The sequence below is a fragment of the Symsagittifera roscoffensis genome, chromosome 9 (assembly GCF_963678635.1).
Source record: "Symsagittifera roscoffensis chromosome 9, txSymRosc1.1, whole genome shotgun sequence".
NCBI classification, from domain to species: domain Eukaryota; kingdom Metazoa; phylum Xenacoelomorpha; order Acoela; family Convolutidae; genus Symsagittifera; species Symsagittifera roscoffensis.
The window spans coordinates 40,181,831-40,199,886 of NC_087070.1; the positions used below are offsets into that span (position 1 = coordinate 40,181,831).

General features: G+C 39.1%; 2 protein-coding genes across 2 annotated transcripts in view; one reads left to right on the forward strand and one right to left on the reverse strand.

The window, feature by feature from the left end:
- Positions 1-2,699, forward strand: part of LOC134854346 (uncharacterized) — a 5,226-nt gene extending 2,527 nt beyond the window's left edge. Inside the window, exons 2-5 of the mRNA XM_063870567.1 lie at positions 562-666; positions 1,185-1,376; positions 1,773-1,918; positions 2,660-2,699. Of these exons, the coding sequence (XP_063726637.1) occupies positions 562-666; positions 1,185-1,376; positions 1,773-1,918; positions 2,660-2,699 (483 nt within the window). The remainder of the gene's footprint in view (positions 1-561; positions 667-1,184; positions 1,377-1,772; positions 1,919-2,659) is intronic.
- LOC134854594 (structural maintenance of chromosomes protein 4-like) overlaps positions 1-18,056 on the reverse strand; it is a 402,174-nt gene that overhangs the window by 78,520 nt on the left and 305,598 nt on the right. The gene's annotated exons all lie outside the window — the stretch shown is intronic.

The window sequence follows — 18,056 nt, forward strand, 5'->3', positions numbered from 1 at the left end:
TCGTAATATAACAGAATTTACTGAGTTTTTTCAATAACTGATTTAACTCCGCAGATTTTATCTATATTTTAAACGAGGTTTGTTTACCTAGAAGATTTTCTTCTAGACTACCTATTTAGAAATGGTATTGATCAGGTTTTGTAAGAGTAAAAAATTTTCATTTTTTTAGACATGACCGCGTGATATCTCCCTGAATGCCCAATTTTCTAAGCGATAATTTTAAAATACTTATTTAATTGATCAACAAAATCAAATTGATCTGGTTTAGGATTCTGATTAATACCGCGGCACTTCTCAAGAACTAGACATAATTTTTAAAAAGTTATTACATTTTCCATTTCAGATCATTTGAAAGTGTATGCAACTGCTTTAAGTGACCAATAATCCTCAACTTAAAACCTTTTGTTTGTTTGTTTTTTTTTGTTCAAGTTCAATTTCGTACTTGCGATGGTTAAATAATCTCAATAATGATACGCTCACTGTTATGACTGGTAAGTGTATCGAATGTGTTTTAGGGAGCTGAGAGGTGCGAACGAGAAGGCAGAGCAGCTGCAGAGATAGTTTGCTGAGGTGGACCAGCAGGATGTGAAGCACAGGGCAGATGTCAAAAACGCCAGGGAGGGCATACCCAAGCTGAATAAGGAAACGGAGACACTGGGCAAAAAGGTAAAGGCCTGCTGCTGCTACTGCCTCTTTTTTATTATGCGTTATGATGACCGAGTTTTGTTAAACCAGTTCGTGTATATTTTATGCACATAGCCGAGTTTTTCAAAGTTATCTAAATCATCGTTTCATGGTGAAAGCAATAAGTCTCAATACACAAGCAAACGATTGTGCCAAATTAAGTGTTCATTTTCACTCTACAGGCACATAATAATTACAATCGATGACGTCGAGGATCAGTTAAAGCGTATCATAGGCGGCGATTTACTCCGACTCGGAAATCTATCGCAATTGAATTGAGGCAAACTAATTGAAAATCTTAAGTATTTTCTTGATTTGCTGGAGTCAGACGAATCGAATCTGGTGTCTGATAATTTAGCTTGAAAATACGTGAAAACTAAAGTCAGAAGAGTAGTAAAGACAGTTTATTGACTTGAGAAGGAACTGCTGACTTGAATGTAATTAATTGTATTTAATAAGTCTGATAGTTGATTATTTTTTGTTTGTCTCTTTTTTCCCAGATTGAGGACGCGCAGAAGAGTGTGGGTGAGAAGAGAAAACAGATGGAGAGGCTGGAGGAGGAGCTGAAGAGAGTGAAGGGGACGAAGAAGGAGTTGGATGAGGAGTACTCGGCTGCTGTGGAGTCCATAGACACCAGGAGTCTGCAGCAGGAGAAGCAGACCAAGTGCAAACTACTCATCTCTAAAAACGAGGCCAGTCAACTAGAACTAACCAAACCCACTCCTAGTTGGCAGTTTCTCTAGCCGCAATCCAGTCATCTCTCAACTGTTTGCTGGCCCTGAGAACGCTTTGTGTAAAATTGTGATAAGTGCCGAATACCTGCATTCCATGTATTTATTCGGTATAATTTTCAACCACAAACATGTTTGCCATCAAAACATTTTGCAAATGATGTCAAACAAGATAAATGCTTTATTCGTCAGCATTGAAAGTGGTCTGATTTTAATCAAAATTTAAATGATGTTTTGTAAGTATTGCGTATAATGAATTTGGAAATTTCGTACTTTAAGAGTAACGCAAAAATAGTAATAGACAGATAAGAGATGTCATGGCAACAAAGCATCAGGAAAGCACTCTTTTTTCTCCAGACTACAAACAAGTGCAAGAGTGAAGTAGACAGAGCACATGCGAATCTGGACATGTTGAACATGACCAGGAATAGATTGCACAAACAGTGGCAACAGGCCACGACGGCGGCCGAGAAGCTGCAGCAGGATCTTCACGACAAGACTCAGTTCGTGTTCACTTTTATTTCATGCCAGACATTCTTTTTTTCCTTTATATTTTGTATGCACTAGTCTTTTGAGTGGATGAAACATCAACGTAGCTCACTAAATTGCCCATTGGTGATTGAAGAGTTCGTAAATAGTTCATACTGAAAGTAATTATTGTGATTTGGGTGATGTTATGGGTGATTTTTCCTAACTGATTTGGAATTGATCTTTCTTATTCGGTTCAAACTGAAAGATCACTTCCCGATTTTTGTTAAAATTAGCTGGTGAAACATGACCTTTAGTCATTGGTTCGTGCAAGTTTGTGAGGGTGATTCACCATATATATTTGATCTGAATCACTACGCAAATATCAATAATATATTCCTGATTAATCAACCGTTTGTCGCTGCAATAACCTTGATAGATGTAATAATTCCTTTTGTGTTCTTGAAGTTTCTTGAACAATTTGCAGTTCTTCAGCTTCGAATTAGGACTAAGCTATGGGTCATTTTGTAAGTATTCAGTTGATGTCTTGAGAGTATTTTTGCAAGTTTTCCAATAAGTACATTTTAGCAGCCGTATAAAACCGCCAGTAACCGGTATTAAATACGTTTTGCACATTGGTTTTATTTCGCTATAATCACGATCTGTAGAATTGGAAATTTCATAGCATATGTTCTCCACTTCATTTGTGGCTAGTATTTACGACTTATTAAACGCCCTTCGCTGAGTTGTTAGTGCGTGAGACTCATAATAACTAGGTCGCTGATCACATCCGAGATGTACCCGAGTTTATACTAATTCGAGATTTATTTCTACTTTTTCTTATTGCTTTTATAGAGCTGCTTTTTGTCATGTTTTCGCTAATATCTGCGAAGCTTAGCATAGCCTCTACTTTTGTCCTATATTGTTGTATAGCAAGTGGCGCGAAGCTCAGCTTCACCTCTGTGTCAATATTTTTCAGTTTTTTGTACATGCTTTTTATGATTGTGTTGTATCGCAAGTAGTGCGAAGCTCCGCGTAGCCTCTGTGCAATATAACAGAATTTACTGAGTTTTTTCAATAACTGATTTAACTCCGCAGATTTTATCTATATTTTAAACAAGGTTTGTTTACCCAGAAGATTTTCTTCTAGACTACCTATTTAGAAATGGTATTGATCAGGTTTTGTAAGAGTAAAAAATTTTCATTTTTTTAGACATGATCGCGTGATATCTCGCTGAATGCCCAATTTTCTAAATGCTAAAAAATCCAAAGAGGAAAAGTGCATGTACATTGTAATATATTCTATTCGCAATTGCAACTAAAGAAAGAAAACTGATTTCTAATTTTTAATTGTTCTGAAGCAAGTTCTGATAATAATGTTGGTATGAATTGCCGATTGTTCTAACCAGGTGCGGATCTACGTTTTTCTCGAGGGGGGGACTTTCAAAAAATGTTCGAAATTTTTTCGACCTTTTTTTTGGCCGACCGAATTGATTTTTCGAGCTCTCCCTAACCACGGTTTGGTCCGTTTCGGACAATTTTTCTGCACCGCAACCAAATTTTTGAAAAAACAGTCCAAAAAAGGCTTTTTAGGCACTTATAGGAAAATTTTGACCAAAAAATCGCGTTTTTTCGGCGCAAGCTCCCCCCTCAAAATTAGTATATATTGGCGCCAAAGGCGCTTTTAGAAAATTTTTAGGGTCGATGGGCCAAGAATGGATTTCTTAAAAAATACCAAAGGGGGATCCTCTGGTCGGTAGGAGGTCGAATCCCTGAGGGGGGGGGGGGGGGCGGACGGCCCCCTAAATCCGCTACTGGTTCTAACTACCAATGATTGGAAAACCAAGCAGAAAAAGGTGGGTTTTGAAGTAATCGAGATTAATTTTTGAGAATCGATGAACCTGCTTCAGACTTTTCTGAAGGTGGCGATGATTTTTCTTTTGCTTTCTTTTCAGTTAGTCTTAAATTTTGTTCAGGCTCAAATTTAATTTCTCACGTTTTGATTTTTGATTTCTTTTTAAATTCACTTCATTTTTTTGTTGAAAGGAAGGCAAACTCCAGTATTGAACAGGAAAAGTCACGAACAATGTGATCGACTTCTAATTTCGAAAGTGGAATTTATGTTTACGCTTGCGATTAGCAAGCGATATCAAATCGGAATAGACTTTTTTTTAAGCTAACAATTAACAAAATGAGTTGAATCACTTGACATGCTCAAATTCATGATATTCGAGTTCAACTACTAATTACGGCTGGCTACTAATTACTACAGGGGGACTTGAAAAAATGCTTTCACATTGAATATTGAATTTTTTAATTGAGTATTTATCGATTTTTTAATGATTTTTTTGTTTTTATTGTGCTATGACTGTCGAATATGCCTGGCTTCTATATCTTGTCTGATTACCTCAGCGAGCTTGCGAGCGATAGTGTACTAGTGCGAAAATTCTTTGTCTAACCTTACTCGCAAATAAAAGTGTTCAATAAAAGTGCTCACTTATTTGGTGGCACTTTTTTATGCAGTGGAAATTACACTACCATATATTATCTGCATAGTTCTTGAAATAATTGAATGTTCTGCGTATTTATTGAATGATAGTAAAATTTTTGAATTTTTTTCATTAGTTTTATTATTATTTTTTTTCAATTATTTTTTTTTGTCATTTTTCTGCAAAAAGTATTTTTCTGCTTATTGTAATATGACTGTCGAATATGCCTAGCCTCTGTTCATTGTCTGATTACCTTAGCAAACTTGCAAGCGTTAATGTATTAGTACGAACATTCTTTCTCAGTACGAACAGTATAACTTAACTCGCAAATAAGGGTTCATTAAAAGTGCTCATTTTTTGGTAGCATTTTGCTATAATCACGATCTGTAGAATTGAAAGTTTCATAGCTTCTGTTTTCTGCTTCATTTGTGGCTAGTATTTACGACTTATTAAACGCCCGTCGCTGAGTTGTTAGTGCGTGACACTCATATTATCTAGGTCGCTGATCACATCCGAGATGTACCCGAGTTTATACTAATTCGAGATTTATTTCTACTTTTTCTTATTGCTTTTATAGAGCTGCTTTTTGTCTTGTTTTCGCTAGAGTTGGCGAAAAAAAAGCTTCGCCTCTTTATAATTTTTTCTTCAAATTTCGATTGGTTCGAAAAAGTCGTTTTTGTTTTTCGCTTTTTAAGTACCAAGAAAGCGCTGAATGAACCATCAAAAACTGTTTTTGGTGGCAAGGTTTCTTTTCTCAGCTGGCTAGTTAGGAGGAATGAAAACATCAGTTTGTTCGAACAGAAATAATTTGAAGTTTTCTTAATTGGTGTTTTTTGTACAAGTTTCTTCTACGAATCTTTTTCTCGTTTAACTGATTCTTCTTCTTTCACAGTTAGAGGATAGACTGTGCCATCCAACTCTTACTCATTTTTCGTCGGAATGACTGTGAAAGACTGTTGAAGCATCTATAGGTTAATCTTGCCTCCAAGTGTTTTAGCTGTTATGATTTTAGTTTCCGAGATATGACATTTTAAATGATTTTTTCAAATTTTTCAAAGAATTGAACAAATAAAAACCTTCACAAAGTTCGAAGTTTCCAACTCTACGAGCCTATCCTTTCATTAAACAAATCGCATTTGCGCTCACAAAAAAAAACAAGCTTAATTATGATCGATTTAAGTAACTTTTGAATTGGTGGTTTAGAAAGAGCAGAAGGAGCTGAAGGTAAAGCAGAAAAATCTTGCATTGCAGCACGAATGCGACCAGCTGGCAGCCAAGATCAAAGACAAGAACTCACAGATCAACAGCTACACCAAGCAGGTCAATCCATAGCTTTATTCTGGCAATTGAAGGAGGTTCACCAGCCTTTTTTTAATGTAAACCAGTGATTTGAACTGATATTTAAGTACCTGTGTTTCATACATTTGGGCAGCGTAAAATGGTTTCGTTCTATATAAAGAGCCTTTGTTTTCAAGTTTCAATGAATGTAATGAGGACGATTATGTAAGATGTGGTGACTTTTTTGTTTGTTGTTGTGCCGATGATTTTTTTTCGATTTTTTTGTTTAAGCTCAATTTTTTTTCGCGGTTTGACATTTGATTTTTTTTCAGTTCCCTTCGTTTGTTAAAAGCAAAATCCACTATCGAACAGTGAAAGTGTAAAGGTCACGAAAGGTTTCCAAGATTTCGGGTTCAATCTAAAGAATTGGTAGTGGGATCGAAACTACAGGTTGTATAGATTTGTACTCTTATTGTCATTCCATCTTTTCTGAGATTGGTTTTTGTTCTGTCTTCTAAAGTTTGAGTTTTTGTTTCCAACTGCCATTATAGGATCTTGTTTTATTTTCATCTGTGTCTCCCGCAATTGGCCCACTCCTGTGCTTCCGTTACCTGATTTTTGGAACGCCTGAGTGGTTTGCTTACTCTGCTCAAACTTTACAGCTCGTTTGAGTACTTCGTCTGGCGTGAAAGTTTCAAAAGTCAAAGTATCTTGTAATACTGCATTTCTCATTCTAGATATGAATAAATCTCGAACCAACTCCTCCTCTAGACCGCCCAGTTCGGCCGTAGCTGCTTGTGCAATTAATGCCGCGTGAAACGATTCTAACGTCTCACCTGTCTCCTGAGCTCTAGTGAACAGTCTATATCGTTCGTACGTAATATTTCGTGTCTTTTCGAATGGTTATTTTGACTGTGCCACCATTTCTCGAAATTCCAGTTTTGAAACTTCCGCGTGTGGGTTTTTCTGTACAAATTTCTTTTTCCCTCGGTACCAAGTGCCAAGAATAAACGAGACGTAAGACGTTTTTGAACTTCATTATAGAAGAATACGTTATGTCCAACCTTAGCTCCACGCTCCCTTCTTTCTTGGTTCTCAAGTATTACTTTATCTCGTAGTTTATCCCTTGCTTCTCGTTCCGTTACTGCCTGTGCATTTTGAGCTTCTCCCGGAGTTTCTGGACGAGGCATCGGTTCATCAACTACTTCTTTTGGGTGTTCAAGTATTATCTCAGGATTCACATTTTCTTTTACCGTCACTGCTAGCCTAAATTGATCCAACCAAACTTTAAAATTCCACGGTGGATCCGAACTAGCTGACGTCCAGAACACTGAGATACCCATTTCCGTTCGATTATCCTGTGCCATGTATCCTGCTGGCTGCGCCATGTGATAGGGGATGAATTGGTGTAACTCAATTTCAAAACAATTGGTTAATTCAAAGTGTTAATTTAAACTTTGAAGTTGAATCTCTTCTGTTTCTCGGTTCCGCGAACCAGCTCATAATAACGTATCTTGCGTACGCAGAGCTAAGACTAAAAACTGAATCAACTTGATGGTCCCCACCAAGTGACCTTGATACTACGTTAATAACAATATTACAACATAATTACAAATAACAATATGAATCCCAAGGTCAGTGATTGTGCAGCAATATCACAATAGCTACTGCACTTGCAGTAAGTGCTGTACCACACTCCCCCTGGGTTAAACAAATTTTATATAGTAAACTTATAAAATTTTGGTTTTTGTTCTGTCTTCTAAAGTTTGAGTTTTTGTTTCCAACTGCCATTATAGGATCTTGTTTTATTTTCATCTGTGTCTCCCGCAATTGGCCCACTCCTGTGCTTGGTTTTTGTTCTGTCTTCTACGAGATTGGTTTTTGTTCTGTCTTCTAAAGTTTGAGTTTTTGTTTCCAACTGCCATTATAGGATCTTGTTTTATTTTCATCTGTGTCTCCCGCAATTGGCCCACTCCTGTGCTTCCGTTACCTGATTTTTGGAACGCCTGAGTGGTTTGCTTACTCTGCTCAAACTTTACAGCTCGTTTGAGTACTTCGTCTGGCGTGAAAGTTTCAAAAGTCAAAGTATCTTGTAATACTGCATTTCTCATTCTAGATATGAATAAATCTCGAACCAACTCCTCCTCTAGACCGCCCAGTTCGGCCGTAGCTGCTTGTGCAGTTAATGCCGCGTGAAACGATTCTAACGTCTCACCTGTCTCCTGAGCTCTAGTGAAAAGTCTATATCGTTCGTACGTAATATTTCGTGTCTTTTCGAATGGTTATTTTGACTGTGCCACCATTTCTCGAAATTCCAGTTTTGAAACTTCCGCGTGTGTGTTTTTCTGTACACATTTCTTTTTCCCTCGGTACCAAGTGCCAAGAATAAACGAGACCTAAGACGTTTTTGAACTTCATTATAGAAGAATACGTTATGTCCAACCTTAGCTCCACGCTCCCTTCTTTCTTGGTTCTCAAGTATTACTTTATCTCGTAGTTTATCCCTTGCTTCTCGTTCCGTTACTGCCTGTGCATTTTGAGCTTCTCCCGGAGTTTCTGGACGAGGCATCGGTTCATCAACTACTTCTTTTGGGTGTTCAAGTATTATCTCAGGATTCACATTTTCTTTTACCGTCACTGCTAGCTTAAATTGATCCAACCAAACTTTAAAATTCCACGGTGGATCCGAACTAGCTGACGTCCAGAACACTGAGATACCCATTTCCGTTCGATTATCCTGTGCCATGAATCCTGCTGGCTGCGCCATGTGATAGGGGATGAATTGGTGTAACTCAATTTCAAAACAATTGGTTAATTCAAAGTGTTAATTTAAACTTTGAAGTTGAATCTCTTCTGTTTCTCGGTTCCGCGAACCAGCTCATAATAACGTATCTTGCGTACAAAGAGCTAAGACTAAAAACTGAATCAACTTGATGGTCCCCACCAAGTGACCTTGATACTACGTTAATAACAATTTAACAACATAATTACAAATAACAATATGAATCCCAAGGTCAGTGATTGTGCAGCAATATCACAATAGCTATTGCACTTGCAGTAAGTGCTGTACCACACTCCCCCTGGGTTAAACAAATTTTATATAGTAAACTAATAAAATTAAATAAATAAATATGAGTTTTATACTCAGTTTTAATGAGTTTTTAAGAGCAAATTTGTTTTAGGCTGTCTTTCCTAGCAGTTTTCTTATTTGTCAGGAATATCATCTTCTACATTCAGAGGAACACGCCACGATGCATCCCAGCTTTTTGCAATGTCTAATGCTTCACTGCCGAACTTCCGCCTGAACAAATGTTTCTCAAGAAGGCCGAGGTTTCACTCCTCTGGTTTGTTCACGTCTGATCGAAAAATTGCCAGTTTAATTCTATAAGCCTCGATAGCTGCTTTGTTGAGATCTATCAAATCCTGGCTAGAGCTGACCAACTTGACTGAATGCTGATAAGGATTCCCATACCTGCTTGGTCCCTTATTCTTTGTGGACCGTTCACTTCGTCGTATTGTAGCGTCGCTGTCACCGGACTCATCTGAAAATCCTGGAGGAGCGTTGATGTTGAAATCAGTTTATCTTTCTGTAGACTTCAAAATGACCTTCGCTGTTTTCTGAACTTCTCTCGTTACTCCTTGGTCCGCTAATTTGTTCCATTCGGTTGAAATTAAATCTCGGCTCTGAAATGTTTCTAAAATATTTTCTGCTGGTGTGTCCCTTGTGATGATTTTGCTATCATCAGCTGTTTTCTTTGGTGTAGACGAGCTGGGAATGACTGCCTCTACAGTGGATGACGATAATCCTTCATCCTTCGTCTTTGGCTGATTTGTCACAAGAGCTGTTGCTGCAGCTTTTTGCCTTCTTGCTTCCTGACACGTTTGTTTCTTGTTACTTTGATTGGTTCCTTTGGGTGCCACACTCGTTGGGTTTTCTATGACTGGTCCCTCCTTGTTTGGCTTCACCCTTTTTACTGAAAAATTGAGACCCCCGTTCACCGCCGTATCCTTCGAAGTTATGTAATAATCACTATCTTGCATTTTTCTGGTGAATCAGGTATTTCGTCTAAGTCACTATTTGCTGATTGTTTGTCATTTGCCTTTTTCTTGGACTTAGTTTTAGGCTCGTCTCCGTGTGGGCTTCTTCTTGATTTTCCTTTCTTCGAGTTCTTTTCTTTTTGTTCGCCTGTGTCAATTTTTGCTTTCGCGGTATCACTTTTGCGATATACTGCACCAGCAGCTGTCTTCACCGTGTGCGGCGTCTCTGACTGTACTTTGCCTTTTAACGGGTTTGTAAGTGCTTTCCCACTCTTCCTGTTCTCATATCTCCTCAACAGATTTGGTGACCTTCATATTTCGAGTTCTGCCTCCTGGGGTCTATCTTCAATGAAACCATATTGCCACGAATACAGGAGTTCCTTTCTTAATTCCGGATTGATCGTACTGGTTTCGGCGACCACTCTCCTCAGGTCATTAGCAAAGGTGTCCCTTCTTGTCTCATTCCACCTTGCATTTACTTCTAATAGTGTTTTTACCGCTGTCGCCCGGGCTCTATCTTTCGCCGATTCCACTTCTGTTTTGAACAGTGGGCTCACTTCCCGACTGCTTTGTCCCTTCTTGACAATCTTGACATTATCCCTTGGTTGATCGATTCTTTTTTTTAGCTGCGTGGCCGTTAATGCTGAGCGCTCCAGGTGTTCTTTATCTAAACGTTCAGAATTTTCAATAAACGAATCCCTTAGAATTTTTATTTCAGTTTTCGGGAGACGTCCAAAATGCGCTTCGAATGGCGAACATTGAATCGTTTTTAGTTTGCTCCACCTAAGATCCCGAATGATTGTGCTCAAGGCAAGTTTTTTTGACGAAACATTTTCATCCAACAACATAACCCCCAATCTTCGCTTGATCGTTTGAATTGTTCGTTCAACTAGGCCACACCCTCTGTGGTCCCCTACGGGACAGAATTTTTGTTCATGTTATGATCAATACAAAATTTTTTCATCGTTTTGCCTTTGAAGCCCGAGAATTGATCAGTTCTAATTGATTTTGGAATCCCATGTGTATCAATATATGTTCGGAGAAATTTCGCTGATGATTTTCCCCCAGCTGATTTAGTAATTTTTACCGACGGAAATTTCGAATACTATCTATGGCTACTAGTAGATAGATTTTCTTGCCTTTAGGATCCTCTAGCGGTCCTGTATAGTCTAATTGAAGTTCTTGACCCCGCTGCGTGAGCAGCGGAAGCGGCTTTGATGCGTTTTTGGGTATTATATATTTAGCATTCTTACCACAGCGAGTACAAATTCTACATTCCTCCGCCATATTCACAATGTCTTAATGCATATGTGGCCACCACAGGTATCTGGACACATCTAACATCGCCTCCTGTCCTGATGGTCGCGGTGAGTTCTCTTTAACACTGCGGGATGCAATTGTCCTGGCACCACCAATCTTCCGTCTACTACGATGCAATCGTCCACTACTGTCATCTGATGCCATAAAGAATTCGTATAAGGCCCCATTAATTCGGAACTGTGCCGGTCTTTTCTCTCTATGACCCTCCGCAACCTATCCATCCACGTATCCTCAGTGGTAAGTTCGGTTAGAAGATTTCTGTCGAACAGTTTCGAAAGTTTGAACAAATTATTTCTGTTTTCTGCTTGTCTGAAGTCTTGCTGTCTTTATTTTCTCTCCCTTCCAGCAACTAGGCTCACTTCTGGACTTTCTGAGGTCGTATCCGCTGTAAGGTCTACTTCGATGATTTTTGAATCGCTCACACCCGTGGAATCTCTTCGGGGACTGATCAACTCCGTCGACGCTTCTAGCTGTAACATATTTTCCGGTTTGACTGTCAGCTCGTTCGGATCCCACTATATCCCAAAACGACATTTAGTTTCTTTGGTTCCTCCCCTGACAATGTTGGTTGATTTCTGTCCCTTCGTTTCTTCGGTGTCACTCTCCACTCAACTTGCGGTACGTCAGAGTCGGAACTCTCACTTTCATCTCCTGTTGCTCCCCTCTGTACTGTTCTCGTTCTTTCGATTGTTGTTTCTGTTATTTGCTTCAGCAGTTGATTTCGTCTACTTTCCCCGTTCTCAAGTTTTACTGACTTCTTCAATTTTTTTCCATTTCTTCCTTCGCAATTTTCTTTTCCAGTGTTAGTTACTTCAAAATTTTTCTCTTTCGTTGCTTTCAATGTCAACCGACTGTATACTACTAGATATCTTGCTCAAAGTGTTTTGGTCGTAATCTTTGACCGTTCTCGTTCCGTTCGAGCTTTGTTCGTTTTTGAACAGGACGGTTGCTATAGCAACCGTGGGATGACGTGTTCAGTGTTTCATCCATTGCGCTTCTTTCTTGAGAATGTTCTAGAATATTTTCATCATTAATGAAAGTATTCGTATCAACTAGCCGACTGTTTAAACAGTCGAGTGTTTCATGAAATTGATCAATCGATGCGACCAAAAAATTTTCGTCCAATTTTGACTCAAGTCACGGTTCCCCAATCGGGTCTCTGGATAAATAATCTACAATCCCCATATCTTTCCCTGGTATATGAACCACTTTAAACTGATAAGGTAGTAAACGGTCTACCCATCTTGTGAGTCTAGATTGATACGTTTTATTAGATTTGTGTTCCCCTAGTGCTGATGTAAGAGCCTTATGGTCTGTAGCAAGGGTAAATTCTTTTTCTAATAAATAATGTTTGAATTGATCAACTGACCAAACGACTGCAAGCGGTTCCAGCTCATTAGTTGAATACTTCTTTTCTTGAGTTTTAAGGTAACGTGATGCAAATGCAATGGGTACCCAGTCGTCCACATTAGTCGATTGTTCTAAGGTTGCTCCGAGGCCGCTATGGCTCGCATATCAATTTACCCGAGTCTCTTTGAGAGGGTCGTAGTAATTAATTTGTGCGATCCTTGCCACCGCCTTTTTAATTTCTTCGAATATTAGGGAGTGTTTCTCCACCACTCGAATTTTTTACTGGCAATTTAACATTCTCCATTTTTTTCACTCTCTTCTCTGAGCAATGGTCTAAGTTGATCAGTTAAACTTGCTGCTTTAGGAATGCATTTAGACAAGTGGTTGATACTTCCCATAAACGATCTTAACTGTTTAAGTGACTTTGGGTGTTGTAGTTTCAGAATTGCTTCCGTTTTTGTAACTTAAGGTGTTATCCCACTCGGTGTAGATTTATGACCTAACTAATTGACTTCCGATTGAAACAACTCACACTTTGCTTGTTTTAATGCCAAATTTTCATCGAGTTTTTTCCGTACATTTAGTATCCATTTTTTCGTGTTCTGTTTTCTCTCCCTTAGAGACAATCAGTATGTCACCCAGGAAACAAAATGTATTTTTAGCATGGTTTAAGGTGTGATCCATTGTTTTTTGAAATTCTGCGGACATATCTGCGAGCTCGTAGAACCCTGTCAGAAATCTGTAAGTTCCTGTAGCTTGACCGCCAACTATGTTAAAGTTACATTGCTTAGATGTTTCAGCAGTCAATCGAAGCTGACTGTACGCATACTTCAAATCAAGTACCGTGAAGTAAAGTGTACCTTGTGTTTTAGCCGTTACTATCTGACTCACCCCATCTAGTAATTCATCAACATGGGGCATTTGATGTTTATTCTTGTATAATTGTCTATTTATCGGTTTTGCATCTATTGCCAACTTGATAGAGTCGTATTTTTTAAATGTTATTACAATTGGAGCAATTAAACAGTCGCTTGTGCATTTATCTAATTTCGTTAAATGACCTTCTGATAACAGTTTATCAAGTTCGTCTTGCACTTTCCTTTGAATATGAATAAGGTATTCTTCTACCTTTTTCCTGAATCGGACATAACGGGTATTTAAATTTCGTGTTGACTACATGATTTTTTGACTCTCCCTGACGGTCAAATAGTGATGGAAATTTTTTATAAAATTGTTGTTTCTACCTTCCGACTGCTCGCACAGTAGCACGTCAAACCTGGATCTATTAGTAGGGGCTGATTTCTGTGATGTATGGATCCACAACTTTCACTGTAAATCTAGACCCAGAATACATCTTGCTCGTCTTTCAGTAACTAACAATGATGCATCCTGAACTTCCCAGCCCGCGGAACGAATATTCGCACGTAATGCTCCTAAAATCTGAATTGGATGCTTATTGTAATCTAGAAACTGCATAGTCAAATTCAGTTTTTTGGCTGGAATGAATTCAATTTTGGACGATCCATTCAACAATTGTTTCGCAGTTGTCCAATTTAGAAACGATACTGGGCTTTCTGTATAAATCGTCATATTGATAATTTGGTTCCTAACTCGAACTAGTGTTTTGATTGCTTTTATTTGATGCGATCTTGGGTTTCGCCTGATATCAATTTGTTTGATAACTTGAGTAGTACTACTCTTTTTTTCGTTTATTTTTGAATTCATTTGTATTACCACCTTCTTTTTTGTTCTCTCCGCTCCTGGTTGTACCATTATTATCTCAAACTCATCACATGAATCAAAACTTTGAATTAGGTTACATTCTTCCTCTGAGCTAAATTTTTCTTCTCCGATCTCATTCACTCGATTTGATCGGCATGTTTTTGCAAAATGATTCGGTTTATTACAATTCTTACAAGTTTTCCCCATTGCTGGTTAATTTTTCAAATTCCCAGGTCCAAATGATTTTCCACATCGTTTACATGGTTTCTGACCGGAACGAGGATTTGTACTCTTATTGTCATTCCATCTTTTCTGAGATTGATTTTTGTTCTGTCTTCTAAAGTTTGAGTTTTTGTTTCCAACTGCCATTATAGGTTCTTGTTTTATTTTCATCTGTGTCTCCCGCAATTGGCCCACTCCTGTGCTTCCGTTACCTGATTTTTGGAACGCCTGAGTGGTTTGCTTACTCTGCTCAAACTTTACAGCTCGTTTGAGTACTTCTTCTGGCGTGAAAGTTTCAAAAGTCAAAGTATCTTGTAATACTGGATTTCTCATTCTAGATATGAATAAATCTCGAACCAACTCCTCCTCTAGACCGCCCAGTTCGGCCGTAGCTGCTTGTGCAGTTAATGCCGCGTGAAACGATTCTAACGTCTCACCTGTCTCCTGAGCTCTAGTGAACAGTCTATATCGTTCGTACGTAATATTTCGTGTCTTTTCGAATGGTTATTTTGACTGTGCCACCATTTCTCGAAATTCCAGTTTTGAAACTTCCGCGTGTGGGTTTTTCTGTACAAATTTCTTTTTCCCTCGGTACCAAGTGCCAAGAATAAACGAGACGTAAGACGTTTTTGAACTTCATTATAGAAGAATACGTTATGTCCAACCTTAGCTCCACGCTCCCTTCTTTCTTGGTTCTCAAGTATTACTTTATCTCGTAGTTTATCCCTTGCTTCTCGTTCCGTTACTGCCTGTGCATTTTGAGCTTCTCCCGGAGTATCTGGACGAGGCATCGGTTCATCGACTACTTCTTTTGGGTGTTCAAGTATTATCTCAGGATTCACATTTTCTTTTACCGTCACTGCTAGCTTAAATTGATCCAACCAAACTTTAAAATTCCACGGTGGATCCGAACTAGCTGACGTCCAGAACACTGAGATACCCATTTCCGTTCGATTATCCTGTGCCATGAATCCTGCTGGCTGCGCCATGTGATAGGGGATGAATTGGTGTAACTCAATTTCAAAACAATTGGTTAATTCAAAGTGTTAATTTAAACTTTGAACAACATAATTACAAATAACAATATGAATCCCAAGGTCAGTGATTGTGCAGCAATATCACAATAGCTACTGCACTTGCAGTAAGTGCTGTACCACACTCCCCCTGGGTTAAACAAATTTTATATAGTAAACTTATAAAAATTAATAAATAAATATGAGTTTTATACTCAGTTTTAATGAGTTTTTAAGAGCAAATTTGTTTTAGGCTGTCTTTCCTAGCAGTTTTCTTATTTGTCAGGAATATCATCTTCTACATTCAGAGGAACACGCCACGATGCATCCCAGCTTTTTGCAATGTCTAATGCTTCACTGCCGAACTTCCGCCTGAACAAATGTTTCTCAAGAAGGCCGAGGTTTCACTCCTCTGGTTTGTTCACGTCTGATCGAAAAATTGCCAGTTTAATTCTATAAGCCTCGATAGCTGCTTTGTTGAGATCTATCAAATCCTGGCTAGAGCTGACCAACTTGATTGAATGCTGATAAGGATTCCCATACCTGCTTGGTCCCTTATTCTTTGTGGACCGTTCACTTCGTCGTACTGTAGCGTCGCTGTCACCGGACTCATCTGAAAATCCTGGAGGAGCGTTGATGTTGAAATCAGTTTATCTTTCTGTAGACTTCAAAATGACCTTCGCTGTTTTCTGAACTTCTCTCGTTACTCCTTGGTCCGCTAATTTGTTCCATTCGGTTGAAATTAAATCTCGGCTCTGAAATGTTTCTAAAATATTTTCTGCTGGTGTGTCCCTTGTGATGATTTCCGATAAGACAGGAGCAGTGAAATAGTGGCGATTTCGTCAAGTTTTTTCAGCAAACTGCTCCTATTTTCGATGCATCTTCCGCAGTAATTCCATTTGTTACGGAGTCCATATCTTAAGGTCACTGTTTTCGAAGGTACATAAGCTTCGTCGATTAGATGCTCTTATACGATTAGGTAGTTTTTTGAAGCTTTTGGGTGATAAACAAAGATTAGTCCATGAACAACTAAAAGCTCCCATCATCGCTTGATTTCGGCGAGTTTGCGCCCCCCGCGGGAGTCATCAGCATACCAGGCAGACTTGCAGTCTGTGTTATGCATGTAATACAGTGTAGTTATAGCAAGGCCAAAGACAATCATTATAAATGGATCGCCCTGAGTGACTCTTTCCTCGCCAGAGAGCTCCACACCGCCAGCAAAGAGACGGTTAGCAGATCGATCAATATTGATGGCAAATATTGCTGCTACACGACAAATAGTCTGTACATTATGCAGGGCGTTCTTAGTCTGCATCAACCAACAGAATGTTATGGGTCTCTTCGTTTTCAAAGAATTGTTTTGCTTTGTAGTAAGTAGCTTCTGCTCCAGCTAGATGTCCTGCAGCTAACTGGAGTGGACCAGCAGTTTCAGCGAGTTGACTTTTCAACTTTCGCGTGATGATCTTCCCGATATTCCGTCTCATGCGCTCGCCTATCAAATCGCTCTAACTCCTGGGCTTTTTCGATAGCGAACAGTCTGTTAGCAAGTAGCGGTGATATCGATGCAGGATTTACATGAGATTTGCTGAGTCGTCTTGTTGCCATTGTTAGGGCATCGCAAAATTCATCAGACATCGGTTTGAAATGTTTTGAGCAGAAAATCGTTCTGATCCCAACCCTGTCAAGACCAGAAGGACCTGCACCGCCATGATTGTTATGGACCGAGATAATAATATCTTCCGATGAGATTCCATCAAAACAGCACTTGGAATGTCATCAACTGGCGCCGTGGCCGAGGGGGATAAGGCACACGTCTCTCAATACGATGGTCGTGCGTTCAAATGCAGTTTCGGTCATGGTTGGAGGGTTCCCAGAGTCATCCGCCTCCTGAAGGTGGGACCGGCTACGGCGAAATGGATGACATCCCACCTTCCCCACGGTTGGTCCTGCATTGAGTAGGACCGGGGCTAATAAAAAAATCAACTGGCGCCCGAAGCAGACCTAAAGTTGATGTTGCGCCAACAGGAGGTTTTGTCTTGAGACAAAGGATGTCTCTTGGATGATAATATTTATGCACTTACCACTGAATGGTAATCTTTAAAATACCGGGAGCGTCGCATTGTTCGAGTCATTTAAGGGCAGCGCTGACTTTGCCAAGAAGAAGCATCACTTTTGAGAACTGTTTAAAACCTGTATTGTTTGTCTTCGCTTTCTCATTGCTGCTCAGAGATAGCGCGGATTGGATAGTGCGACCTTCTCGAATCAGCTGACACAGATGATTTTTCTAAATGGAAAAACGGATTTCAATCCCCTCTTCAATTCATTTTAGTTTTTTAAAAAAAAACAGTCAATCATAGAATATTCAGAAGTTCTGAGAGTTTAAACGTGATAATTTTTCTTCTATGAAATTCGAAAGTTCTGAACTATTCAAAAAATTGAGTTATGTTTTTCTAGTTGTTCTGAGTTCATTGACACTTCTTCAACTGTGTTGGCTTCTTTTGTTTGCGGGTCGAAATCTTGAGTCGGGGTGAGTATGCGTCCGCCCCGCCACCCTAATTTTGCCCTGGGGTGTGCTAGATAATAGAAAATAAACATGTTGTTGGGATTTTTGATCAACTAATAGTCCTATGAATAATCTGATTTTAGGTCGTTGCTGATACAATTTCATGCGTGTGATGTATTATTTTAGATAGCAGCATTGCGGGTGAACACGGAAGATTGCGCGCCCTGTGAGTTGAAAA